This window comes from Talpa occidentalis, unplaced genomic scaffold (genome assembly GCF_014898055.3).
Source record: "Talpa occidentalis isolate TD23 unplaced genomic scaffold, MPIMG_talOcc4v2.1 talOcc4.4, whole genome shotgun sequence".
NCBI classification, from domain to species: Eukaryota; Metazoa; Chordata; class Mammalia; order Eulipotyphla; family Talpidae; genus Talpa; species Talpa occidentalis.
The window spans coordinates 105,890,521-105,918,411 of record NW_023604295.1 but is presented as its reverse complement, the minus strand read 5'-3'; the positions used below and the strand labels follow the sequence as shown (position 1 = coordinate 105,918,411).

General features: G+C 40.7%; 1 protein-coding gene across 6 annotated transcripts in view; it reads right to left on the bottom strand.

Annotated features, from left to right (window-relative positions):
* Nucleotides 1–1,086: 1,086 nt before the first annotated feature.
* Nucleotides 1,087–27,891, bottom strand: part of DLC1 (DLC1 Rho GTPase activating protein) — a 365,361-nt gene continuing 338,556 nt past the window's right edge. For 3 of the 6 annotated variants that reach the window (XM_054700826.1, XM_054700827.1, XM_054700825.1), the window contains exons 7-18: nt 24,531–24,612; nt 18,465–18,528; nt 15,404–16,824; nt 14,815–14,991; nt 11,923–12,082; nt 11,600–11,798; nt 9,469–9,682; nt 7,550–7,664; nt 6,809–7,027; nt 5,613–5,830; nt 4,714–4,887; nt 1,087–3,808 (exon numbers count right to left, since the gene is read on the bottom strand). In XM_054700826.1, the coding sequence (XP_054556801.1) occupies nt 3,688–3,808; nt 4,714–4,887; nt 5,613–5,830; nt 6,809–7,027; nt 7,550–7,664; nt 9,469–9,682; nt 11,600–11,798; nt 11,923–12,082; nt 14,815–14,991; nt 15,404–16,824; nt 18,465–18,528; nt 24,531–24,612 (3,164 nt within the window). In that variant the 3' untranslated portion in view covers nt 1,087–3,687. The remainder of the gene's footprint in view (nt 3,809–4,713; nt 4,888–5,612; nt 5,831–6,808; nt 7,028–7,549; nt 7,665–9,468; nt 9,683–11,599; nt 11,799–11,922; nt 12,083–14,814; nt 14,992–15,403; nt 16,825–18,464; nt 18,529–24,530; nt 24,613–27,891) is intronic. The other 3 variants (XM_037525980.2, XM_037525981.2, XM_054700829.1) reach the window with 2 other exon arrangements.

Sequence of the window (27,891 nt, the reverse complement as noted above, 5' to 3'; positions counted from 1 at the left end):
TACCCCTATGTTTATTGCAGCACTATTTACAATAGATAAGCTATGGCAACAACCCAAATGCCCCAAAATAAATGTCTGGATCAAAAGATGTGGTATATACACACAATGGAACATTATTCAACAATCAAAAAAGATAAACTCATGCCATTCACAGCAGTGTGGATGGAGCTAGAAGGAATTATGCTCAGTGAAATAAGTCAGAAGGAAAAAGAAAAGTGTCGGATGGTTTCACTTATAGCAGGAATATAGGGAAACCAAATAAGACATCAGTGTAAAAAAATAGTAACAGTACAAAACACAACAAAGCTAAAACAGACAATTAAAACTCAGAGCCATCCTGCAGGGGAGGAGGAGGGAGAGGGATCAAAGGGAGGGAGGGAGGAGCACAAGGGACTGAGATGAAGGTGCACGGGTGCATTGGTGAAGGAAACTCTATGGGGACTATACCTGAGGGGGTGGGGGGAAGAAAATATTATTTAAAAATGAACGATGTAAAAATTATAAAATTAAAAAAAAAACCTGTAAATTGGTAGGCAGGAGGCTTTAAGTCTAATGATTATCTCGAGTTTTGTTAAGATCTTAGTTAACCCTAGAGTTCATAGGAACCTGCTTAAAGTTCACTACATGCTATTATTTCTAACTTAACCTCAAGGAAAGTAGATTATAATTCTGTGAGGACAGGACAGTATCAGTCTTGCTCACAGCTATGTCTTTAGCACTGGACAGTCAGAGGCATGTAGTAGGTGCTTAACAATGGATTACACTTGTTTTTGTTTTTGTTTTTTCTGTGGGACCCTTGCCAGCAGCTGGGGAACGAACCGGCGCTGCAGAGGCTGTGGGCAGCCTCGCAGCCCAGCGCTCAACCGCTGCGCCACCGGGGGAGGCCCTGATTACACTTGTTGAATAAGTAAATGGATCCTGTGACAAAAGCAATCTAAGTCTACCAAAGGTTCTGTGTCTGCTCCATCCGGAGGGCCCTACTAGTAACTCACGACTTCAGAACGGTTCAAACAACTAAAGTATCAAGTATTTCAGGCCAAAGACAATTTGATCTTTCTTTTATATACCTCTGAGCAGATTAGATCTGGAGGCAGAAGTAAGTCAAAAGGCTTTTTTGGTCTGTGTCTTTTTAAAAATCTTGAGTTTGGGGTTTAGCCCTTTTCTATGGCCAGAGTGAAAAGAGACTGATTAACATTCCATCACAGGGAACTCTTCACTTTACAATTAGCATCGACTCAGAATGTCTATGTCATCTTTTCCAGTTTAGACTTCAAGATTCCATTAGATTTAACAATCTCCAGTTTCTGCAATCACAAATGGGCCATGATGAGTCAAAGGAAGGCTTAAGACAGATGGTATTCTAGATTCCCTGAAATAACAGAATTAATTCAATCAGTTCCATTTAACAAATAATAAATTTATTAGGTGCCTACAAGTACAAAACACCGAAAGCTGCTGTAGGGGGATTATAAAGATGTGTAGAAGACCCTGCCCTCAAAGAGCTTACAATCTAGGCAATTAGTTACAATTTAGTAAGTTGTGGCAATATCACTTTAGATAGCTTAAGCAGAGTTCTTGAAAATGTTCATATCCTTTGAATTCTCCTATTGTCAAATATGTAAGGAATCCTTTCAATAGGAAAGCTAAACAGTGGGAAGGAGACCTTTTGTGGAATTAATCAATGAACTTAGCTTTGCTTAAGAGCATCTTTCTGCTGCTGCTGCTTTTTCTTGTAATTTTCTCAGCACTGTTTCCTCACGACCTTTGTTTAGACTCTCCATGCTTCCTGAACCTTCACCAGGGTTTCCTGTTTGTTAGTGAACGGCTCAGTCGCAGTTGGGCCTTGGAATGACTGGCAGTCTGATTCTTCCTTCAGCAAATTTCTATTTTAGTTGATGCTAGAATGATATGTTTTGCAATTTGTGGGTTAAGGATGGAGTGAGATGCCATACAAATTAAAACAGGTTAGGCTTTTCCCTTACTTGAACCATTTTGTAGTGCACTTATTGATTATATTCTATACAGATATAAGAGCAAGTTATAAACCTCTTCTTTTATTCTTATTTTTTTCTCTCACTTAGACTGTATCCACGTAAAGTGTATTTACATTAGGAAAAAAAAAAAGCCTTGAGGTACAAAACCCAAAAGAATATCTGAGGTATAAATACAAGTATATTTTAAATAATAATCTTTATCATGCTTTATCTAGGTTTGAAAGCACAGTGGACATGTGTACATGTTTCTTAATAGAATGGTATCTACAACATACAATTTTACAAATCTGAAAGCCATTTAAATTGAATATACAAGTATATTTTCATGAACACTGATATCCAAAATACTCAAATTTTAAAACTCTGATCTGTCCCCCCCCATTCTTCAAAGAACCTTTGAAATAACACTGACAATGGTAACTAAATTATAACAAAATAAAAATCCTTCTTACAAGTCTCATTCATACATTACTCACTTTTGATCCATACAAAATAAATTCGCTAATACTGTCTCTTGAGTCAATCTTTACCATTTACAGTAAAACCTGTATAAAGACCACCCTTCCAAAAAATTGTGCTAGTGTTTTCCCTTCCTTTCTTTCTTCATAATTGTGATTACTATTTTCATTGCCATTAAAATATATTCCAAGGACATCCTTATAAAGAAAAAGAAATGTAGAAAAAACATTTATATAGTCATAAAACCAGAAACCTATTTGCTGATAAGGACAAATCCAATTAAAACGTGAAGCTTTCAGAAACAATGCTGGCAACAAACAACTTTTGTGGTGGTGGGGTTAAAATTTACAAGGATTTCCTGGGACACACATAGTAGCCTATGTTCCCATACTGTGTCTTATTGAGTTACTGTTATAGGCATGAAAATGCAAAGAATTCTGAGAAGTAAAGTTTTGATGTTTGATTCAGGAGCAAATGTTTTAGTGTTCGCTTTCTACATACTTGACTTCACCTATACTGGTTAAAACTACATTACTACTTGCAATCAGGTCTATCAACAAACTGCATCGAAATGGGACATCCCAGTATTATTTACGATTTTTAAGGTAAAGAAGAGGTTGGTGGTGAGGGAATATGCTTCATAACTTGGGAAAAAACAATAAATGGGCAATGGTGTTGGGATCTCTTTCTGGATGGATCTGTGGGTAGTCAGATATTCCAGGTTAGACTGAACCTGATGCACCAATACCCTTCTTGGAGGCGTCTCAGTGTGCCAGCCACTGCATTCCAACTTCTCCATCTATGCCACTCAACCAGCAACAAACACACATACACACACTCCTCTGTGCAAACCTTTCTTTGCTCATCTCAGTGAGAAAACTTGTCAGAGTACCAACTATTCCAGTGGATACACCAGTCCCTCAGCACACTGCAAATAAAATGACATAGGTACACATACACCAATATCTCAAGAGAATGAGTCTCTTCATTTATCTTCTGTAATGTATTTATAGAATTTTGCTTCTCAGAAGCAATTTGAATAAGAATACATTTTTCTTTTGCACAGTCTTATATAATTCCAGTCAAGGTCTATAATATAAACCTTAAACAAACAGGAAGCAGCTTTAAAAAAAATGTATTAAATCTCTGTAGTTCATTCCTAGATTCCGCCTTGTAGTTTTGCTGCTGCAGAATCCATCCTCTTGAGGTGGCAAGAGTGGCGTTGCTTCAGGAATCACCTAGATTTGGTGTCTTTGGTTTCAGTGTTCTGAGTACTGAAAGAGTCTCGGATCTTGACAACCTCAGCTGCACACAAATGTCCAAAAGATTTCGTGTACCACTCTGGCATGTGGCCGCTATAACACAAAGGAAAAACAGACAAATTATTTAAATTGAAAAGGGAAATAAGCTAAAGGGAGTTCTGAATACACTTCCATCTCTTTATGAGCAAAATGTGTAAGTAAAGATGACACTTTTTATTGCAAGGTAATCTCCTGGCACATCCACTCTATTCTTGGAACCAAAAGTCCCTTGGGAACAACAAACATATCAGCTGCAGAGCAGATAAAGCTATTCAGGGAAAGCTTTGGCATAATGTGATGAAAAGGGATCCCAGAGATACTTAAAGAAGTGCTGAGATGTAAAGATTTCAAATGAGAGTTGATTTAACACGAGAGCCACTTTGGAAAGAATTTTCAGACGTTCATTTTGTGTTTGTATTGCAGTGTTTCACTGATGTTCTGGTACAAATATCCTGTCTAGCCTGCTGCTCCCCTTAGCAGTGTATTTCACTCAGTTTGCCTGTTTTGTTCCCTACTCTGTCTCTGGTGAATCCTCTCACCCCCCGCCATCTCTGGCCTATACCCCAGTTCTTGTATACATAAATAAATAAATCTTTTAAAAGAAACAACAAATACACACTGATGTATGGCACAGAGTACAGGCCTAATTAATTACTAAAAGTGCAAGTCCCGTTTAACACTTTTGAATAGAAAATGAGAAACATCTGCGTGTTACTTCAAACTCTTTTTTTTTAAATTTTTAAATTTTATGTATTTTTTACATCATTTTTCATTTTTGCACAATGTATGCATTTTCATCTTGGTTATAGTCCCCATACAATTCCCACCACCCTTGTACTTCAAACTCTTATTTCCTAAGGCTTTAAATCCATGGCAGAGCCATTCTATGCACACTGCTCGAGCAACAAGATACTGCTTCACGACCCTCACCATATCAAAAAATCAGGATCAGAACGTACCGTAAGTCAGCTCTGCACATGTAGGTGAGTTTGGACTTCCCTGTCCCGCAGGGTTCGATCAGATACCTGGATAGGAGCATGTTGACCCTCACCCCCACCACCGGTGCGCGGTCGTGGTCCACGGAGGTGAGTAAAAGGGCACATGCCCCCTTGGGTAAGTTAGTCCTCCATGTTCTGTAGAGACAAAACCAGAGGGGGAGGAGGAATTTCCTGGAAGCTCAATTTAAAACAGAGCCTCACTCTTAAGGGAGACAGCTGAGGGGCAGGATGGGTGGTCCTGCAGCCTCTGAACTCACGCAAGGATTCCTGAATGAATAACCCCGTTCAGAGCCACTTTTCCAGTGGGTACACACAGTCAAGTCTTTGAAAGAAAACCAATTTGAAGTATAACTGAAAATTATTTCTATATTTCACAAATGTATTAGAACATAAGCATTCAAATGAGGGTTGTTCTGTTGAAGAAGTTTTGGACTAACGATGTGATATTTCCTCAAACATTTTGGGAATTCCTCGTTCAGTAATGTCTCCAGAGAATTTATGAGTTACATATAAATCATCCTTAACCACAGCTCACTTGGGACCAAAATGTTATTTCCTGGCTTATGCATTCACTAGCTGTTTCTTACAAGAAAATCTATTCTTAAAAGAGGCAAAAATCTGCTACCAATGAGCATATGCAATTGAATGTGCTTCTTTCTCCGAGCTCAATTCTAGAAGAGTTCAAACTGCTTTTAGGGATGAACACACTGTTGCAATAAATGCCAATATATTTTCCATATTTGGAAGGGTTCTACGCTTCTCTGGAGGCACATATTCAACTTTAAATAATTGTACCACCCTGTAAGATTCAGTGACATAGAGACTTGTCCTTACACAATAATCAATTTGGGGGTTCTCACCTCAAAACAACGTAGTCCCGAGCAGGGTGGGGTGCCATGCTGTTTAGCACATACTGGTAAATTTCAGTTTGGCTGTCCAGGGTTTCAATCACTTTTGAATCCAGTAGGTCCACATCCCAGAGGTGTTGCTCTTTCAACAGGCGCTTTAAGATTTCCTCAGGCATAGCAGGGACTTCGATGGTAGCCCTCCAAAGTCTTAGCGGGGGTCCTTCACTCACCTGAAAAGAGCATGTATTTTTCAGTGCTCACACAATTCCCACACGCCTAGCTTTTGAAGGAAAACTGTGGGCTGGGTACATGGCCATATGTTGAGAGGCTATTAATTACCTATGGTCTTAACAGGCTGCTGATCCCAGTATATTTAACAGCAGGCCAGAAAGTAAATAGAACTGCTGGTGTCACCTTGGGTCAAAATTGTTATATTTGTTGTCCTGGGACTCATACTAGGGTCAACGTAATAAAGTCAGTACACTTATCCGCACCCCAAAACCTAAATGACCATTCTTTGTTTATTCTTTTCAAGGTGGCAGATACCTTTTCTGGGTATAACTTGCTGAGCCTCATAAGACACCTCTGCCCTCAAGGGGCTTTCTGTCCTATCAAGTTAATTTCTCCCTCAAGCATTCCCAATTCATTCAAGGGCTAGTGAGTAGAGAAGAGTGCCAGGGGATTCTGACCAACTTATGGAAAAGTTTAAGCATTTCATAAAATACCCTAAAACCCAACACCATTATTAAAACATTCCAGGGAATGCTAGTGTGATTCTGTGGACCCCAAAAATTTCAACTGATAATTTGATTGCTCTTGAAAAGTGTTAGATGAGTATTATTTCTCCTGGGCCAGTTTCTGCTCGCTTTCCCCTGGAGCATCTGACTCCTGGGGCTGCCCAGGTTCACAAGGAATGTGACAATTCCCCACAGAGTTGTGCTGGCACAGGGGTTTGTCTCTAGAGAACCCAAGTCCTAAGCCCTAGTACTGGCTGACAATAGGGAAAAGACTTACCTATTTTTTTTTAGGTCAGGTAACACAGATTTACTGTGTATGACTCAAAGGTATAGGATCACCACACCACACCCACCACCACAGCCCATTGTGTCCCCTCGCGTTTGTATTCCTCCCTCCCATCCGTAACCTTAATTCTGCAGTTAGATTTCCAGGGTTTGTCATTAGTTTGGTTTTGCCTGACCAAGAGTTACCTTCTTATAGGACAGTTCGGCCTGCTCAGAAGTTGAGTAGCTGACCCAGCCTTTAAACTTCTCTTTGACTTCTTTAAACAGGCTGTCCACACAGTCCTGCAGGAAGTGTTGGTAGTCCGCTGATTCGTCATTATGTAGGCGACCCAAGGCTTCCAGAGTGAGGGGCTTCAGTTCTTGTTCAGTATAGGAATTCCGACATCGGCTCATTTCTTCGGGAACCTGGGAGGGATGTGAGCGACAAAAGGTTAGTCTATCTATACTCAGCCCTGTGGCCCAGGATCCTCAAGGTGATGCATGCAGTCCAATCACTGTTTCCAGAGTGGGGGTCCTGCCTACCTCACAGGGTATCATGAGGATAAACACACATCACCTTCATGAGGCTATCTAAAAACCTTATTTGTGTAAAATCTTTTGAAGGTTACAAGAGGAGGCTACGTGACTAAATACAGGGCTTACAATGAATGAAAGCAGGATTCTCAGATACAGACTTTAGTTCTGATAATTTGTTGTTTTTGCCTTTTCAGTAAAAGGGCACAAAAGTAGGTAATTTCATCAAACATACTAATTCTAATGGATTTTACATTATAATATATGTATTAAAAAGCCATTCTCATGTCCTATGTGCCTGTAATCTCTAGCTGCGGAAAAGTCTTTCGTAAGACAAGAACAAATATTGCACTTAAGATTTTTGCCCCTATTCACATGATCCTTAACAAATAACAAGACTTCCCGACTTCTTACCTGGAAAAGCTTCTTGCATTCTGCAATCATGTGGGCCAGCCCTTGAGTGGCAGCGAGGTTTTCATTCAAATCCTTCTGATCTGGTTTGCCCAAGCTTTGTTTTCTCTGCATTACCCTAAGCAGAAGCAATAAGGGAGAGGAAAGATTCATATATTTACATATATTTAATCAATGTGTTATTCGAGGAAATGCAAAGGAGGGACAGAAACATTTCACTAGACCCTATTTGTCATTAGGTGGCTCAAAAGAGTTTTACTTTGGTCACTAGAATTTCTCAAGAGTTTTATCAACAAGGTACAACAAAACATGAAAGAGACTGTTTTCAATGAAATTCAGGTTATTTAAAGCCATTAAGTTAATGGGTTTCTATTTAAATACGGCAGCCTGTAAAGTCTATATATGTGTGATGGGGAGGAAAAAAAGGCAGATTTGAGGGTACCTGAGTAGGAGGCACTGGCAGTTGTGGTAAACAGTATCCCTATTCTATTCTTTCCAGTTTAAATAAACAGGATCCCCTTCCTAAGGTGAGGGGAAGGAAAAAAAAAAGCCTATTGTTTCTTAGAAGTTTTATCTTAATCTTATCAGATCTCTCTATCCCATTAAGGTTAGAAAACTCCAGTGAATGGTTTGAATTAGATAAAAGGATATCTGAGCATTGCATGACTTTCAGAGACAAAGCTAACTTCAACTAGCACAACTAGTCCCACCAGCTAAGAAATTTTTGTCAAGTTCCACAGAGACTTGGAAAAGGAAGAGTCTGGACATATTAGAGAGTGGAGAATGGCAGTTAATGCCAGTGGCTTCTTTCTCACTAGCTTCACTGGGAGGACTTTTCATGAAATAAATACTCCTGTAAGTAAGAGACACTAATTGTCTCTGCCATTTTCTTCCTGTCAGACTCAGGCAAGTTAGTTACTCAAATGACCTTCTCTGCAGCCTCACATTCCGCATTTGTAAAACAGGGCTACTGAGAGTATCTTCCCCTCTTATGATTGTTGTGAGGATTAAACTGGAGAGTGAATGACAGGTAGGTGGGCTATGCCTGGGACAGAGTGAATGCTGAGCCAGTATCAGCCTTTGTAAGTTTCTACATTCACTGACCACACTCACTCCTGCCTTGTATACATTTAAGGAGAAACATAGCCAACAACTGGTGTAGGCCAGATCCTAACTTTGAGGTTCCACATCATCCTTAGTTCTTTTTTTTTTTTTAATAACAACACTTTTATTTTATTTTATTTTAATATTTATTTATTTATACAAGCACTGGGTACAGTCAGAAGCGCGGGAGGGTGAGAGAATTCACCAGAGCCAGAGCGGGGAGCAGAGCAGGCAGTGGGAGCGAAGTACACTGTTGAGGAGAGCAGCCGGCGGCAGGAGAGGTCTGTGCGCCATGTGGGACCCTCCTCCAGTGGCCGGGTAGCAGCCGGGAATCGAACCAGGGCTGCAGAGGCTGCGGACAGCTTCGCAACCCAGCCCTCAACCGCTGCGCCACCGGGGAGGCCCCATCCTTAGTTCTTTTAGACCCAGCTTCTTCCTTTCAATTTCTGGCACAGGCCAAGAGCTAGGCCCCACTGACCCTGCAGAGGCCAATGCAATGGGGCTCGTATCCCTCGTTCAATTTTTAGGTGAGTAAACAGCATGCTGCTTGCTGGCACAGTATGATGACAGTGCACTGAGGGCAATGGGGAGCACTTCCCATGGCAAGGTAGGAATCCAAATCTCTCTCCATACCTGGTTCCTAGACCATCCAGGAAGTCACTTACTTGGGGTTGAGAAGAAAGTGGGGTGCAGTGTGGAGAAGGGGGTGCATGGGCTGTCAAAATCCTTTTATTTTTTGATTCAGGTAATCGAACAAAAATACAAAGCCAACCGTAGAAGGAAAGGAAGGGAACATGCACCCCTCATCTGACCCATACCTCGGAGAAGAATTCTCTCTCTTCAGAGTGTTGAGGTGGAAGAGGGAAGGCGCTAAGCACACGGCCAGGTTGGTTGGAGTCATCTGGTTCTCTTTCACTGCGGCTGTGACATCGCTCAGGAAATAAAGGAGTGTCTGCAGAACCTCCCGATTTTCATCAGGCAGGAGCATAATGGCGGCCTTGATGGCCTGAAGGCGTTGGTCCTTGGGCACATCTGCACGATACCAGCATTTCCCCATCAACTCAGTGATTTTCCACGTAAATTGCAAGGAAATGTCCCAAAGCAAATATCACCATCAAAGACCTCAGCCCAATACTGAACAAGCACTTGGAGAAAGTGTACTTGAGGTTAATATGGAAGAAATTAGGGATGGCCACCAGCGTGACTACTCTCAAGTATTTCCTGCCTGTGGAGGAGCTAAAAAATTTTAAACACCCACAATGCCAATATACGCCTAAATCCACCTCAGAGTTCAACTCCAGATGATACCTGCTCCTTCATTTTACAGAAGTTTTTTCTTTGCTAAGTATGTCTTAGAAATTGAGTTTACTGTTCTCAATTACTGAAAACATTATACACATTTACATTTGCTTATTTTCACTGAAAAAAATCTTATGTAAGATACAAGCAAGAGAATAAGAACTGAGATCTCTTAGTCTTGACTACAAACTCTTTGGTACTGCTGGTGACTTTCATGATTTTTAACTGATCTGCTCATTCTTGAAATGGTTTGTAAAGGAAAACTAAAATAGTAAGTGAATTCAAACAGGTATATTTAACTAATAATTTCTTTAAGTTGTAGAACCCATATTGAGAGGCTATTATAAAAATGTATAAAATAAGGTAGGAAACCCTGGATTCAATCTTGAGTTCTCCTTTACTAGACAAATCTTTCTTTTAAAGGCATGTGGTGGAAAAATCAAGTCACTCAAATGCAGCTCCATAGGACAAACTGATTAAACAGCTCCATGGTTACAACGCATAACAAATACCTCGGTGGGGAAAATGTGACCTGTGTTTTCATAAAATATGAAAGGATGAAACAAATAATGAAATAATCCAGACCAGCTCCATTTCTCATAAAATAAAGTCCACCACGCCAGTTCTAAAGACAATTTCAGCACTAAGACAAGCTGCTGTTAAATTACATTGCTGTAATACCACACTCAGCCAAGAAAAACACAATGCTGTAAAAGCTATAATCCTGATCTTGATCATTAATGCAGAGAACTGTTTGCTTTAAGTTTTACTTAAAAGTTAGAAGGGCATGAGTATTGTTTTCCCCAGTATTTCTGGAAGAAGCTGAGATGAATAACAGAAAAAGATTATTTATTCCTTTTACATCAAGATAAAACACACAAGACACCTGTGAAATTTTAAACACAACAGTCCTTGCTGAAGAGATGTGAAACAACTGAGATTCCCATAGACAAGGCAGAGGGAGAGACTTGGCACCTGCTCTTTTGAGCATTGTGGGCAATACTGTTTTATTTTTTTTATTTTTTAAAATTTTTTTTTAAATTTTCTAGAGGCATGTCTTATTTATTTATTTATTATTTGTTTGTTTGTTTGTTTGGTTTATACATGCACTGGGTACAGTCAGAAGCGCGGGAGGGTGAGAGAACCCACCAGAGCCAGAGCGGGGAGCAGAGCAGGCAGAAGGACCGAAGGACACTGCCGAGGGGAGCAGCGGGCGGCAGGAGAGGTCTGCGCACCATGTGGGACCCTCCTCCGGTGGCCGGGGAGCAGCAGGGGATCGAACCGGCTGCAGAGGCTGCAGGCAGCTTCGCAACCCAGCGCTCAACCGCTGCGCCACCGGGGAGGCCCGGGCAATACTGTTTTAGAAAACAATTACAGAATGAGCTCCTGGATCAGAATGTAGAAATGTACAACTGCTTTGGTAATTAAAGAACAGTGACAAAGGAATTATTATTATTATTATTATTTTTTATTTTTCAAGAAGTATATAGAAACCTGTTCCACACACAGGGAGGTAAGAAAGAAACTGATAACATTTGTTTTCAAGAGGTCATTATGTGGGTCCAGAAGAATGACATCTAAGGAGGTTACAATTTCAGCTGGTCCCACTTTCCCCCACCGCCAACAATTCTAAGACCAAAGAATACTTACATTGGTAGATCTGGAGGAAGGTTTCTGAGAGTTTGTTTGTCATTAGTGGCTCAGGAAGATCTCGAAAATACTGCTTCAACATGTCAGCCACATCATAAGCAGACTGTCCCTCATAGTTGACACAATCTATGGCGCTTTCATTCATTTGGCGCAGAGCCTGAATTCGGGATTTTACACCTGATTTTCGGAAGAGCCCAACCTTTAGGGAAAAAAAAAAAAATCAAGGGTCGAATGGAAGCAATACTTTCACTACCAAACTCTAAAAAAGAAGCATGCATCTGAGCTACCAGGACTCAGTGGGACGCCGAGGCAGAGATTCTCACCTGATCCAAGCAATGGTTGCGAAGGTAGCGCATGGCCTGCTGAATGCTCTGGGGCAGGGGCTGACCTGTGCGCTGCACATTGACAGTCAGAGGGACTCCAAACACATTCCGGTCCTTGTAGTCTGGAACCTTGATCCTTTTCATGAATTTGGGCACAGCCCTATTCCAAAAAGAACATGGGGGAAGAAATTGTATTTATTTGTTTATACCTGTCCATTTCTACAGGAAAACCCTTTGGTTCTAGATCTGTGCTAAAGGAGGTGGCTATTTAAGTAAAATTTCAAATTCATCTCCTCAGTTGTCCTAACCACATTTCAAATGTTCACTAGCCATTTATGGCCAGTTACCAGATTATGCTAATCTAAAACATTTACACCATCACAGAAAGTTCCATAGGATGGTGTTGTTCCATATTTTCTGGGCCTGTGCACCCCGCCATATTTCTTCAGTTGGGAACTCTCCTTCACTGTTACCCATGGGAACTAGGTCTACATTCTTAAGGGAGCAGATGGGCTTCCTTACAAAATGGCAGCAGAGGAAGGGTCAGAAGCAGAAAGCAACAAGCAAGACCCAAATCAAGTGCTTTGTGGCAGACTTTGGAAAACAAGAGCCCATTTGACTTGCAAAGGATAAGAATTCTAAGTTGTTAGTTAAGATCCAAAGTATTTAGGATAAAGAAGATCTGTTAGTGCTGGATGAGTGAAAAATTCACAATGTTGCTTCAACATTATTGGAAGCAACTTCATGGCTCCACAGTGGAGGCCAAACTGAATGGCCCCAAATCAAAATAAATTCTCCTGCTGATGACCCCGGAGAATATAACATCTTTAGGTTTCTAAGGAGGATGGAAAAAAACAATGAGGGTTTTGTCAGCCTGCCCCAGGCTCCCTGGAGTCCACAAACCAGGTCCAGCCCTAGCAGTATATGCAACAGCAGGAAACCCATGTCATGCATTTAATGCTGTCAAGCAGAAATTTCAGCTCTACAAATGACCTCTCTGAATGGGACAAGAAAGGGCAAGGCCGAACAGGAAAAGAACTCCGTGTAGAATTTCTTCCTATGCCAAGGATCCCACAATGCGAGGCTTTTACATTTGGTTTTGACTCACTGGAGAAACTGACCAGAACTCAAAAAGTATTACGGACTGTCAGATTTTTGAGGGTTTGGTGGGCAACTCAGAAAGAAGAATGTAAACTATGCAGTTTTAAATAGCCAAGAGGGAAAATATGACTCTAAGCCCAGAGGAAAACTGCAGAAGACAGACAGCTTTGACTCGTGTGCTTACCAATAGCCACGACAAGTTACTGTTTATAGTTCTAGGAAAGGTAAAACTAAAGCGTGGAGCCAAATTTGTATTTCCATACAGCTAAGTATATGGTATCACGCCTATAAGTGTGCATAATACTCGCTTTGTCGGGGGAGAAAGCCCAGCGGCGGAATGTGCAAAGAACACATTACGATCTCCACAGAGAATCTGAAGCATGTGGGGAGAAACCGGTCAATACTTATTTCTGTCATTCAGAACAAACAACTTCTGTATTTAGCAAGGCTCACATAATAACAGCCTTTGAACAGGAGGTGCTTTGATGCTGAAGTTAAACTCACTAGAGTCCTGAGGAGAGGAGTTGCTGGAGAGAGAAGGAACAGTTACATTACTTGGAGACTCTCTCAAGCAACTGGTTTGTTACAGAGCATCGCTAATGAAATGGGCTGCTCCTCTGTTTTTATAAGAAGTAATGGCTATGCAATTGGATGATAAGCACTCGATTAGTGGAAAGACTTAAGGATACTCAGCTGCCACTGTGAAATGTGCTGGGGTGTCAATCCAGCGACATCTCTCTGTTTTGTGCTGACAGAAGAAAAATTAAGATGCAGAGACATGAGGTCATACCCACCCAGCCTAACAGCCTACGTGGCCCCTAAATACACCCAGGGGTGTATTTTCAAAAATAACTGAAAACAATTATCTAATACATTTTATAACCTTCAGGAATATTTTAGTCTATGTCTCGGAATAATGAATTCCTTAAATGTTTGAGTATTGTTTGAGTTTTTGTTGGAAAAAATATAACCTAAACTTTCTAGCATGGGTAGATTTTTGAGTGACACTGCAAACACTCACATCCAAAATGATTTCCAAAAACATGTGAGCAGGGTTGCAAAACCAGGTACCATCAATCAAGCATTTCAAAGTCAGCCCCATAACGTCTTCTGATCTAATTGTTTTTTGTTTATTTTTTCCTGCTTTCTATAAATACAATCTGATACTGTGTTTGCATTTACCTGTGGTGGGCTACTCCTCCCACCAGGAAAGAGGTATCTCTACAATGGGATGGAAGAGGAATGCATTTGCACCCACCAACTTGTGATGTGTCCCTCAGAGAGCAGAACACTCAACTGAACCTGCTGGTCATTCCCTGAAGTTACAGAGGCTGAAGCAGTATCAAATCAAATGTGGTCCCAAGGGCCTCCCCTGGTGGCGCAGCGGTTGAGTGCTGGATTGTGAAGCTGCCTGTAGCCTCTGAAGCGCTGGTTCGATCCCCAGCCTCCGGGCCAGGGTCCCACATGGTGCGCAGACCTTTCCTGCCGCCCACTGCTCCCCTCAGCAGTGTACTTCGGTCCATCTGCCTGCTCTGCTCCCCGCTCTGGCTCTGGTGAATTCTCTCACCCTCCCGTGCTTCTGACTGTACCCAGTGCTTGTATAAATAAATAAATAAATAAATAAATAAATAAATAAATAATAATGGAAAAAAAAAAAAAGTGATCCCAAGCATGCAGACGCCACTGGCATTAGGATGATAGATTGAAGACATTAATAAAGGATAGAACTGTCATATACTCAGTGGGGGACAGCCTCGAGCAACCATTTTCAGTTATAATTTAAACCCTTACCAGCTAAAACCATGTTTATTAGAAGGTGTGTATTTCTCCAGCAGCGCAGTTAACTTGAGGAGTGAATATTTCTGCAGTAGGTTCATCTGGGCCACAGACTGGCAGTTAATCTGCAGTGATACAGAATTCAAGCTCGGCCGATGAGAGCTCTGGAAACTGTGCCACCTCAGTCTGTGCCTACGAGAAAAGAGCAGGGGAAAGTGAGTGAGATAAAGGCTTTAACAGGTAGCTACAAAATTAGCAGAGGGTTGCTCATTGGCCTCTCATCTTAGGAAATGAGAGAAATCAACATTCCATTCTCCACCCCTGCCACCCCATGATAGAAAATACAGAACCTAAAATTTATCATCTTAACCACTTTTAAATGTACAGTTCAGGTGATGTCCAACCATCCACACCACCCACCCACCGAACTTACTTCACCTTTCCAAACTTAAATCCATTTTTTTTTTTTTTTTTTTGATGTTAGGACTTTCTGGCCTGTCACTTTTCTCCCTGGTCTATTGCGGCACTGAATGCCACACTTAACCCCAAGGCCCCTATACGAGCAACAGCTTTCTGATCCTGCAGAGAGACACAAAGCTCTTACCTATTGGACCTTGTCAGGGAGGCGCCAACACCAGAATCCCGCCTTTCTGGAATGTCTGAGGGCTCTTCTGGTTCATTCAGTGAGTTGCCTGTGCTGTCCAGGTCACTGGGCGTGGCCCGGTCATTGTCCACATCCAGGTGGATCTGTTTGGGAGAGGAGGGGCATGGGGAAACTGAGTCCAGAGCAGAGTCAGAATCTCCCTCATCTGAAAACTTCTCCGACCATTGGTTGACGATCCGTTGCATCCCCTTCACGTGGTAGAGGATGTCATCCAGCTCGGGGAAGATGTCCTCGTTCTCCAGGTCGGCCAAGTCACCTGAACTGGAGTAGAGGAGGGAGCCTGGCACGTTGTCGTAGATGCTCAGGCGGCTGGTCATGGAGCTAGAGGAATTGCGTCTCTTTAGTTCCTTGGGGCTGTCACTGTTTTCCCTCCTCAGGCTGATGTGGCCAGGACCATGGAAGCTTCCAGTCCTCCAATTCACAGAGCTGTTATTCCCTGAGGGAGAGAAACTGCCATTGGAGAGGGCCTTGGGGAAGGTCCCAGGCTTGTGATCTTCTGGGATGTAGAACACAGTGTCCTCTGGGTAGCTCTCTCGGTTCTTAAAGTTCTGCTCCACGACGTTGTTGAAGGTTGACTGGTTGAACGGGTCAAAGCCCTCTAAGTACATGCCCACCCGCTTGTTGCAGGCACTGAGGCTCCGGGTCCTGGTGACGGGACTGGGTGTGCTGACGGCACTGCTGGTTTCTGACTGGCTGCTGCTGCTGCTGGTCTGTGTGGAGTTGGAAACGCTCCTCTTTCGTACCATGGGGACATTAATGTGGTTGCCGTTGAGGGCGGAGATCTCCACGCAGTTCAACTGCTTTAGCTTTTCCTCGTCCACCCCCTCCTGCAGAACGGGCCCACTGATGATCAGCCCCAGCTTGGAGGGTGCCTTGTGCTTGCTATGGTGAGAGCTCCTTAGCTTTAAACTCTCCATGCGTTTCAGCAGACTGCGCGTCTTGGACTTGGCACTCTTCTCATGGCCTTTCAAGCTGAAGCTGAAGCTGGACAGTTCCTTGGGAGAGGGTAGGCTGCAGAAGGAGTCGTCATTGCTTACAAAGTTGCTGGAGGAGCAGACGCTAATGACGGAGTTAGTGCGGGGTGTCGCGCCATCCCCACTGTGGGGTACATGGGTGGGGAGGCTGCTGGTGCTGCTGAGGCTGCGGACTGAAGCCACCTCCTGGCGCTCGCTGAGGTCGGTCAGCATGCTTTCATGGCTCGGGGCATTCTGCAGGTGGGGATCCACTGGGGACCCCGGGACTGGGTCCTGTTTTGGAAAAAAGACATCAAACTCCTCAAGCCGGGACCACCTCTTGCTGTCCCTCTGGAAAGTCCACTTGTCACTTATTGCACAAGGTTCATCCTCATCTGAATCTTCACTCTGCAAGGACAGAATGGACCATTCAAACACTGGCATCAGCAGACAGCAGGAGCAGGCCTTGTGCAGAGGGCCTCTGCCTAGAGGACTGCTCTTTAACACCCCAGCAGTGTTGATTCCTCCTTTAATCTTTAGTTTATTATTTTTTAAAGTAGCAGATAGCTTTAAAGAGTTTAATAGAAAAAAGCCTTGATCGAGTGTTGCTAGCTAAATAAGGGGCATTTTATGGAAGTTTCTGGGACCTATAACTGTCCTTGAATTGCTCACAATGGAAACCTCTCTGAGATCTGTGAAAATTCCAGGCATGCAAAATATTTTGAACTGGAGTCAGCAAGGGTAGGGCTCCCTCTGGTCTGCCTTCAATTTTGCTGTCTGTTGATAGTATGTGTTTATATTCTCTTTTTATACATAGGAAGGTAGTTTTCAAATACTAAGAGTAGTGACTGAAATCTCCAGTCACCCCAGAGTTAACAAATTCACTGAACAGATGAATGGAGGGAGACACCAAGCAAGGTAAGCTATCCATCTCTTTGTTCTGATACTTTTGGTGTCTCACCTGCTCTTTTCCATCCCTTATCCCATCAGACACTGGATCTAGAGCTAATGCTACAAGTGTCCTGTGAAATTTCAAATCAAGACGTGCCCAGGGCAATTTAGCAAGGCTTTGCACAAACCCAGTCCTGACAGCACATAACATTCCCAAACACCACTAACATCTTTGCTGATTATGTCTGATTTATGTGCACGACTCAGGATGTTGTAGCCTTTTAGGCAGGATATCAAAAGGCACAATTCAGTCAGATGCATGTCTTTCCCACTGGTGTGGAAAATATCCCATGACCTAAGTTTCACTGGACAATGAAAAGAGGCATTAATGCTGACATGTAGACTGCTCTCTGCAGCTCAGTGGGTACTGAGGTTCCAGTTCACTTGTTTAAAAGGTTGAACTCCCCCAAGGAGGCAACCTGTAGGTCAAGAACTGTAGGGTAATTAAAACTGGTACTCTGAACAGTCAGAAATATGTTCTTTGACCAAACTTATTCCTGTTTACTCTAATTTATGGAACTTACTCCCAGTGCTACACCCACCTCTTCTCCGAAGACCTCCTAAGAGGCCTCACATTTTATCAGCAGAAGAAAATACCATCTTATCCAGCTATGTGCTGCCATTGGAGTAGAATGTGTGGGATTTCCTGTTCTCCACCTCCCCCAACTCCTTTCCTCCCTCCAAATCTCTTATTATTCTTCAATATCCCACAGGCCAGCCTTCCCTTCCAACTCTACAGCTTTGAAACTTTTATTTATGGGAAGACAGAGACATCCCAAAGATGTCTTTAATTTCTATAGAGAAAGGTGAATACAAAATCCACTGCTTTCCTGAAGCCTCATCTCTCTTTAAAATGAAAGAGAGAATTAATGAAGCAAAATGATAGATGATTTGTCCACAGTAGGAAAAAGAATCTGTTGTCTGGCTGAAAGTATTGGTTGCAACTATACAAGGCTACAGTCTTTGGTAAACTTGTCTGGATTCTAACGTTCAAAATGTAGAAGTTTCTGGAAGGAAGAGCTTGAGAATCAAAACCCACAATCCAGTTTTTGGCCTGCCCCTTTCCCTCACATTATTTATACATTTTATATACTTACTCTCTTCCGGTGTGGACTAATCTCCAGTTTCATCACCGCACATTTGTTTAAAGTATTTAGACGCCTGTATAGAGCAAAGAAGTAACATTAACAAAGTAGGAAACCACTGATGGGTGGACAAATTTGTATTTTTTTCAGTTGACACATGTCATGAGTTTCTTTCAACCTTTAAAAAGTAATTTAAGAATATCTTTATATTTAAGATTTTTTAAATCTAAATTTTTTTTTTTATAATTTACTATATTATAAGGTGGCACACTGCAAAGGTATTTGTTATTCTTCATGTCCAGTACATGTTATTCTTCATGAAACAAACAACACTCAATGAGGAAATTTATGCCTCCTAAAGCTCCTATGTTGAGCCATTAGGTAGGTCCACAAAGTGCCTATAAATGAAAGCCAGTGCTATTTCACACAAAGGACAACAAGGGAACCACATGGAGTAAACAGCATATTCTATCTCAAATCAAAGTTTACATTAAAGAAAAGCCCAATTTTTAGTTATTTGCCAAAAACATCTTAGCCTTGTACAGAAAAGAAGTCTGAGCCCTCTTTAATCCCTAATTATTTTTACAACTTCCTGTCTAGGATGCCTTAATGTTTGGTATAGTTACAACCACAGTGCAAATAATTATCTTAAACACTTATTTACTGCAGCTTCAAGGATAAAAATCTTATAGAGTTCAACAAATAAGCCACTGGTTCAGATTCTTCTTTGGAACAGCAGTCATGTGTTAATTGTGAATATTTCTGACCCCTGCCAAACAGTAAAGTTAATTTAAAATTGGGGAAATAATTGAGTTTTGTTGAATATAAAATGCCTTAAAAACAAAATAAAACACAAACACAACCCTCACTGGGAAATAATGGAATAGCTGGGGGGGGAGGGGAGTGAAGAAACCCTTTAAATATGCAGGAATAAATGGTATGTGACAGTGTGAATGACAGCCCTTCAGGCCCCAATTTTTTCTAACATCTTCCAGATGATCATCATTGTTGTCTTCTTCAAATGAACCTTTAACTTATTTATTTCCACTCTTGCTCACAATGCAATTCTTCCATTTTCACAGGATAGGAGCATATCATTCACACCAATTCAAACTGGCCAGGGACCTCTTCACGGCTTTACCTTTGCATCCTGTCCTTGCAACTTGTCTAACAACTTAGATGCACTAGGATAGAAAGTATTTTGCTTGCTGATAAGACTGCCTTTGATTTCAGAGTATGTGGTAGCCTGCTTATAGTATAAACAAAGATAATTCAGAGTGCCTATGTTCAGGAAAATTTTGAAGGGAAGAGAAACAAATAACCAAAAAAAAAAAAAAAACAAACAAACAAAAAAAAAACAAAAAGGGTCCATAGACCTTAAAATAAGACCTTAAAATGTCCCTTAGGAAGGGACATCCACTCCTTAGATGACTTAGACCCACAGTGTTTTAGTTCTCAAACATTTTCAAGATTTAAAGTATCTGGAATGGTTACAGTTAGTCTTAGGCCTGAGTTCCATTCATCAAACCCGTAATCAAATATCCACTTGACTTCATTTGGACTTTAATGGTTGAGTGGTGTTTTTAAATCAGGTTTACTAGGCATGGAGGCCTGTGGGGGTGGAGGAGGGACTCACTTTAGATTGGAGTCAAACAAAAAGGACCCAGGAGGCCAGCTTTATGAAGGTCAATGTTATTACCTTTTTATATTAATAGCACCAAGTTAGTGGCATTTTAATTTTGAAGCCCAAAAGTTATTCTGGGGCTTAAACTCAAGAAAGTTCCCCCTAGGACCTCCAAAGACTACCCACAGGTAGGAATTTACCTGAGAGAAACAGTTCTGACATGAAATAATCATTAAGAGTACAACGGGGGACTCCTTCAGGGTGCTATGCAGGTACCTCATATGTATTATTTCCTCTTAGTCCAACAACAGTCCTATGTAATAGATGTTACTATTTATTTCCATTTAACAGATGAAGAAATGGGAGAAGTCACACAGCTTATCCATGGTTACAAGACTAAAACATGGCAGGTCTGGCACTCAAAAACAGCATCTTCTGCATTTTTTACTTTAATAAATGTATTAAGATAATGTTGGAAATATATAGGAGCAGCTCATATCCTAAGTGAGATTCCTCAGATGGATGTTATACACCTTCTGTCCTGAAGCCACAATCACCCCCATCCCCCAGAGCCCCCAAGGGACTCAGCCCCACAGGAATGTGTCAGTCTTATCTGCTGGGCAACTTGTACCCTCTCTGAAGGGGGAGGAGCACAAGGAGAGGGTATCAAGGGTCAAGAGCTTTGCTGCAGGGAGCTGCAAGCACCCAGATAAAGGCTTAGCAGGCAAGGACCTGGGCCGCCTCCTATATAAAAGGAAAATGGGAAAAGCACAAGAGAGAGAAAAGAAAAAGGAACAATTTTCCAAGTTAAATATTGACAAAATTGTTCCAATCCTTAAAGAGATTTTCTTGGAATAAGTGCAATTGCTTTAAAAAATTACTTGCCTACCTTTTAACAGAACAGAAATAGTAACAAAGTTAAATTTACTATACAGAGGCAGTTTTACATAGTTTAATCATTTTAAGAGCGGTTTTACAACCATGGGCACACTGGAGATGATAGTGTGGATATCTATTATTATACCATGATTACCTTATTTACGTAATTATTCAGAGTGTTTAAAGGAAGAGTCAGTTGTAACTCCAAAGAGATTTAGCAACATGGAATAATTTTCAGAAGTGATAGACAAAAATCATCTCATAACAGTGGATCACAGTTTACATTATTATCTGTATATGCTTTAAGACAAGGGAATTACTCTCCAGTATTAACAGTGAATGTAACTCATAGTCTTGGCCTTATCACTGGGGGTGGATTATATAGCAAAGCTAGCAAGACTGGGACCAAAGCCAATCTCTCCAAGGAAACAAATACATAAATCCCTTAACAAGTGTGAGTGTAAGAATGTTGGTTAACAATCCAATTCCAAAAAACCTAGCAGGTTCATAATTGCGACTTTTGGTGACCACCAAGCTCTGAACTGAAGATATTTTTGGGATCATTTTTAAACAAAGAAAAATATCCATAAGTTTACAAGTCTGATACTCCAAGTGAATATATTAACAGACCAGCTCCCACCAGTTTTTGACAAAAGGAGCTGTGTAGAATCTGCAAATGTTACAGGTATACAAAAATTTATAATAAATCTTTAAATGGAAAATAAGAGTGTATATGGGAGCACTTAGTAACACCCAGGGGTGTGTGTATGTGTTGGGGGGAAGAAGGTGGCAGGAAAGAGAAATCATCTAAGAATTATTTTATTCAAATAAATTTTAATGTATTTAAAGTAAAAATACTGAATTAAGTATTTAATAATACTTTATTAAAGTAAAACTTTCCAACTGAGTTTCTGTAACTATATTACCACATATATTTAAAATCAACTGCTCAAAATATTTCCACATGGCAAAAGGGGAAGTCTAAAAAAAGACTGTCAGTCTGGAAAAAACTTCACAAATCACAAGGCAAATTTTGAATAACACTGTAGCCTCATGATTTGCTGACTCTAGATTTCTAAGAGCCAAAGAGGCATATGGAACAGGTTAGTCTAGCAAATGAGACGAATATCACACAGTCAGGAAAACAAGTATTGCCCAACTACTCTGCTGACAGCTCAGAACTGTAGTGCATTACAAAGGCTGGTGGCTTGAAATGTACTATGCAAGGCTCCTATCTTTTCTTCTGAACATTTGTTTGGGTCTCTCAAAAGGAGAATCGTTTTGTGAACGTGTGGACAAGAGCCCTTGGGGTTTTCCATTATAGGCATGTGATGACGTTCTGTGAATTCTTATGACTTTCTTTTTTAGAAAGAAATTCAACCTGAAGACTTTCTCCACATACTCAAATGGGCTTCCGTTTTTAAAGTGCTGTGCCATCCATCACTGCCTTTCCTTCTTACACTTAACTTAGCAGCTATTAGGCTGTGCATCAGAGAAACTGAAGCCCCCTCAAGAATACAGTCCAGGGCCCTCCTGGTGGCGCAGCGGTTGAGTGCTGGGCTGCGAAGCTGCCCGCAGCCTCTGCAGCACCCGTTGGATCCCAGGCCGCTGCTGAGGGTCCCACATGGTGCGCAGACCTCTCCTGCCGCGCCCATTGCTCCCCTCAGCAGTGTGTTTCCTTGCTCTGCCTGTTCTGCTCTCCGCTCTGGCTCTGGTGAATTCTCTCACCCTCCCGCGCTTCTGACTGTACCCAGTGCTTGTATAAATAAATAAATAAATCTTAAAAAAAAAAAAAATACAGTCCAGTTGTTTTAAGATTTTCTTTTCACAAAAGATCCAACCAGTTGCACCGATTTATTTCTTTCAGAGGGAGTTAGCTTCTCCAACGGTGCTGAGGGCCACTGGAAATCACAATGTACAAAGGGTGTCCTTCCCCTCCAAAGCACAGAAGCTGATTTTCAAACTGGCATTCCAAAAAATAAAAAATTTAAAAAAATTCAAGACTCTAATCATGACCTTTGGCTTGCAATGTTGCAGTGATATTTTTTGGTGCAGGAATTCTTAATCTGTTGCTGCTGTTCTGGGGGTCCACTCACCAAGTGGCTTAAAATGTGTGAAACGGTTCATCTGACGCAATTTTGTAAATATTTCCTAGGATACATCTTACCAGTGAGCTCATTTATATGCGTTATCACCAATGATGAATAGGAAAGAAATAATTTCTGCCTCATAGCTAAGCATTAAAATATTTTAAAAATGTCTGGAGTAGCTTATATTCCAGATGTTGTAAGACTTCTCTCCAAAACAGCATCAGTGACATTTTTTTTCTTATTGCAGATGACATAGCTATGATATTATGCACTACAGTGCTGGAGTTGGAACTGGGTTTCTTATAGAAAATGTGAACGTACTGCAAACATTTCTAAGCCTTCATTTAATTGGATTTGAAAAGCAGCAGTGTTTCTGTGGTTAATATGGTACTTTTTTCAGTTTTAAACCATGAGTCTACTCCACATACTATCAGCCCACCTATTTCCCTACAAGCACTATGTAAGCTTGCTGTTGTATTACAACATTGTATTACTTCAGAAGGCAAAATATAGTACTTTCATTGCGCCCTCACTGCTTTCTTTGCCTATAAAGTGGAACTAAATACTTGGTGCCATTTCACCTTACCAAGTTTTTCCATGTTAAAATAAATACTAAATTAAAAGAACATTTATTTAATTTTAAAATCAAACCAATATGTGAATTTTATCTGACTACATCCACCACCCACCCAAATTCCCCTTTTATGGGTTGTACGTTTTGAGAAAAATTACAAAGATAAATAACTTAAAATGAATAAAATGTTAGGAAGAGTTTGAAAGGATTATTGGTGTCCCCTCATTGTGGGCTACATGTTTTATTACTTCCATTCTACCACCAGCTGCTCCTCAGCCTGAAGATTCACCAGTACAATGAACAGAGATCTCTGGCAATTTTATTCGCATTTCAGCTCAGTGCTCATTTACTGCATGTCTGCTGTATGCTCCTGGTGACGCTGAGTTATTTTATAGTCCTATTTCATCCTATGTTTACTATTTTGTAACTGGGAACACTGAAGAGGTTCAGAGATGTTTCCTGGAATCAAGTAGTGTGCTCCTTCACTCTTAAGAAGCCATAGCCCCTCACTCCACTTACGCCTCTAAGTATTTTTTAATTCAACATAACAGCAGCTTTAGCTGTAGTAGTGTTACCTGATTGGGAATGTAACACTGTTTTTTAATAGCTCCCATTCCCATGTTTCAAACCATCTAAATGCTATCTGTTTCAGCAAATCATATGATAGAAAATACGAAATGGTACTATTTGAGTACCTCTTGGAACAGTGCCATTTTAACGCTAATACTAAATAACAAGACTTTGCTTATTTTAATTAAAGGGTTATGGTTCATAATGAAGTAAATCACTATTTGCATTCCCTAATCAAAGACTCGTCATAATTAGCTGGAACAAAAGTAAACAAAAACCATCTCAAATAAATAATGTTATTTTAAATAAGAAAAGAAAAATACTCAAAATATTTCATTTACCTGCATAAAGCTTCAATGGCATCTCTGTCCAAAAAATCGTGCTCTCTCTTGACCAAGGAAATATCAATAGGGAACAAAAGATCTAAAGGAAAAATAAAAACAAACACATTTACTGAGCACCTAAAATCTTTTTTTAAAATAATTTTTAAAACTTGATTTATGCAAACAAGAACTGGGGGTGTAGGTCAGGGGTGCAGAGATAAGAGGATTCACCAGAGACAGAGTGGGGGGGGGGGCAGAACAGGCAGACCTACTGAAATACACTGCTGAGGGGAGCAGTGGGCTAGACAGGAGAGGTCTGCCATGCTATGTGGGTTAGATCCCTGGCCCAGGGATCTAACTCAGGCAACAGTGGCAACACCATGATATCGCTGAGACTTAACCCCTGAGCCACCAAGGAGGCTCCTAAGCACCTAAATTCTTGCCAAACAAGTCCAGTTCAGCAAAAGAAAAAAAAGTAATATATTGAATATCTTCCGTGTGTAAGATACTATGAAGTGCTATGGGAGAAAAAAAACAGCTTAAGATAACACTGTATTAATGTTCAAAAGGAGTTCAGGTCTAAAGTAATATCTCTTCTTGTTAAAGACAGGTGGTTCAACATACTTTCTCACCTTTACAAACAAATCAGCAGGCAACAGTCCCTTGCTGTAAATTATATAATTTAAGCCAGAAAGAATACCAAAAGGATGCTTCCTTTTAATGTGGTTGGTTTTGGTTTGTTTGTTTTAATCTGTCTGCTCACATTTGATCAAGGAAGAGGTCAGGGGAAAAGTGGGCCAAACAAGAGCTGGAGAACAATGGTGAGTGGTAGCAAAGGGAACCTAACCATTTGCATGACATCAAAAGCTAAGAGAATTCAGGATATGCTACTTTTAAACAAATATTAGCTCTTCCATATGGCTTTTAAGGAGTTTATATAACTCCCTCTAAAACAAAAGGCCAACTATAAAGTCTATGGAACAATAGAACCCCAAATCCCTTAATCTATAGAACAGCTTAATACTTTTAGAGTCAGTGTATCTGAACTGAAAAGCAGAAGGGGGGAAAAAGTCAACTGAAGGGAAGAATTTCCTTTTTTTATCCCCTTGTAGATCAATGCATCCAAGAAGAGGAGGGAGGAAGAGGACAGCAGCACTCTGGAAATTTACAACACTCTGGAATTGCCTTTAGGTAAACACCAGTTATCCCTCTTTGGAGTTCCAGCTATTAGGGTAAATAATGGGCTTTCCCACTGGAATGCTTATGTAATATCATGAGCAAGAGTTTTCCTTTGCAACTCTGTGGTTCCGGAAAGGGCAAAATAAGTCAGCATGGCAGGAAACTGGGATTACCATACCCCCAAAATCCCTTTGGCCCAAAATGGCTAAGGCTGCATACTAGAAAAGGCAGGGCTATGTAGTTTTGAAGATGCTAGTAACTAGTGATCTTCTAATTCTCAGCTTGACTAGGAAATGCATGACTTTGCATCATATTTTCAGTATCTGGTTCTAGCTTTGATCACTCATTACAGAATGGTATGGAGCTCCTCATTTAAAAATCTATTTTCTAGAGTTAATGCTTTCTTAAAAATAATGCTGAAAATGAACATAATGAGTGTGACTGTTTTTTTTCTGATAGCTGGTTATCAATAGATTACTGATACTGATTCCTGAATGATAACATGGACAGATGAATGAAGGTCTATCTCCCAAAGAGATATGAAGAAATGTATGAGATTCAGTATCACAGGATATGTACTTTCACTAATTTATAGACCAAGTCTCTTAGGCAACTGACTAGTGGCACTATTAAAGTGCAGGTAGAGAGGCAGCTTATAGTAAATGTAAACTTTTAATAAATAGAAGCAAAGTAGATTGTAAGGCTGTTTGAAGGTGTAGCAACTGCATTTCACCTTGAATAGACCACAGGAACTTCAAGTATTAAATACCAGAGCAGATATTAAAGAATATATTTTAAATACTTATAGACTGACTTTTTAGCAGTTCGTAACTTAGACTTTCCTGGTGGAAGTTAACTTTAGAAATCTGTTAACAAATTTTAGGGTAGGTGGGAGCTAAATGCATGTAAGGGCTGAAAGAATTAAAATTAAATCAGCAATTTCATTTAATTTGCCTAGACTCTTTCCTGAAAGGACTGGCTTCTAAAATATGACAGGTCATTGATGTATAGAAGGTCTAAGAATTTTTAAGATTAGTAGTGAAACTTCCAGTTAGGGTTTAAGGACAGGAAGTACAAATTGCCAAGGACCAAAATAAAGTTAAACAGGAAGACAAAGAATGTGTGGGTTGGTGTGTGATATGTGTACTCACTCGGCACACACAGTGACAGGATGCCGGGGATAAATTATAGCCCAGAACAATGTAAGTATGTCTCAAAAGCAGACTTGTGCTTCAAAAGACTTACAAATGTGAAGGGAGCCTGAAATGTAACTTAGGAAAATGCACTCTGTAATTTAGGATTCAGAAAGAAGCAAGACAGAGACTGGAACTGGGTCTTAGCAAACATGCACAGCATAAGAAAGTACTGCTTGGCATTAGCTCAACACCCAAAATGGACATAATTGAAGGAAATTTAATTTCTAAATAGGAGAACACAAGGACACCGTCATGTTCCTGCCACTGCAAATGCAATTATCCTCCTCCATGACCATTAGAGCTGTGAATTGAAAATCCAGTAGAATGTTGTAATGTTCCCATCCTCCACCCACACGCCCTATTGAAAGAGGAAGATGCTCTGAATGTTAATAGGTCAAAAATTCTCTCCAAAGCAAAGATATACAACGCCATCCTAACAACCACGCAGGTTAACTAAACACACACACAGAGAGACACACGAAAAGGAAAAAGAAAAAACAATCAGAGACAAAGTGATATTCTCTGAAATAAAGCAACAGAAAGGTATTTTACATAGTCTACCAAGAAAATAATTCTGAATCCACATTCATGGGTAAATGTCATGCATTTTATAGGCACTGCAAAACCAGGTATTACAAATTAAAATGAACTAATTTAGCTCAGTGAGCTAGAGAAAAAAAAATATACCTGTATTGTCTGTGACCACTTTGGCTCTGAAGGGTACTCCCACTCACTCTGTACCATTCTTCAAAGCAACCTGCTAATTACACCAAGGAGTTCCAAGCTTACAAACTATAACCATTCTGAGCATGGGCTCATAGTACTTTGCTTATGTGTTCAGGAAGGTTCCAGTGACACTAGGTGACAGCGGGCTGCCACTGTTAGAAGAAACAATCTGCTTGTTATCACACCAGAAGAACAGAAAAGCAAAAGACACCTCTAAAAATTACTGCTGGGAAGAGCTGAACATTACTGGTAAAAACACTTAAGTGACATCACTTCAA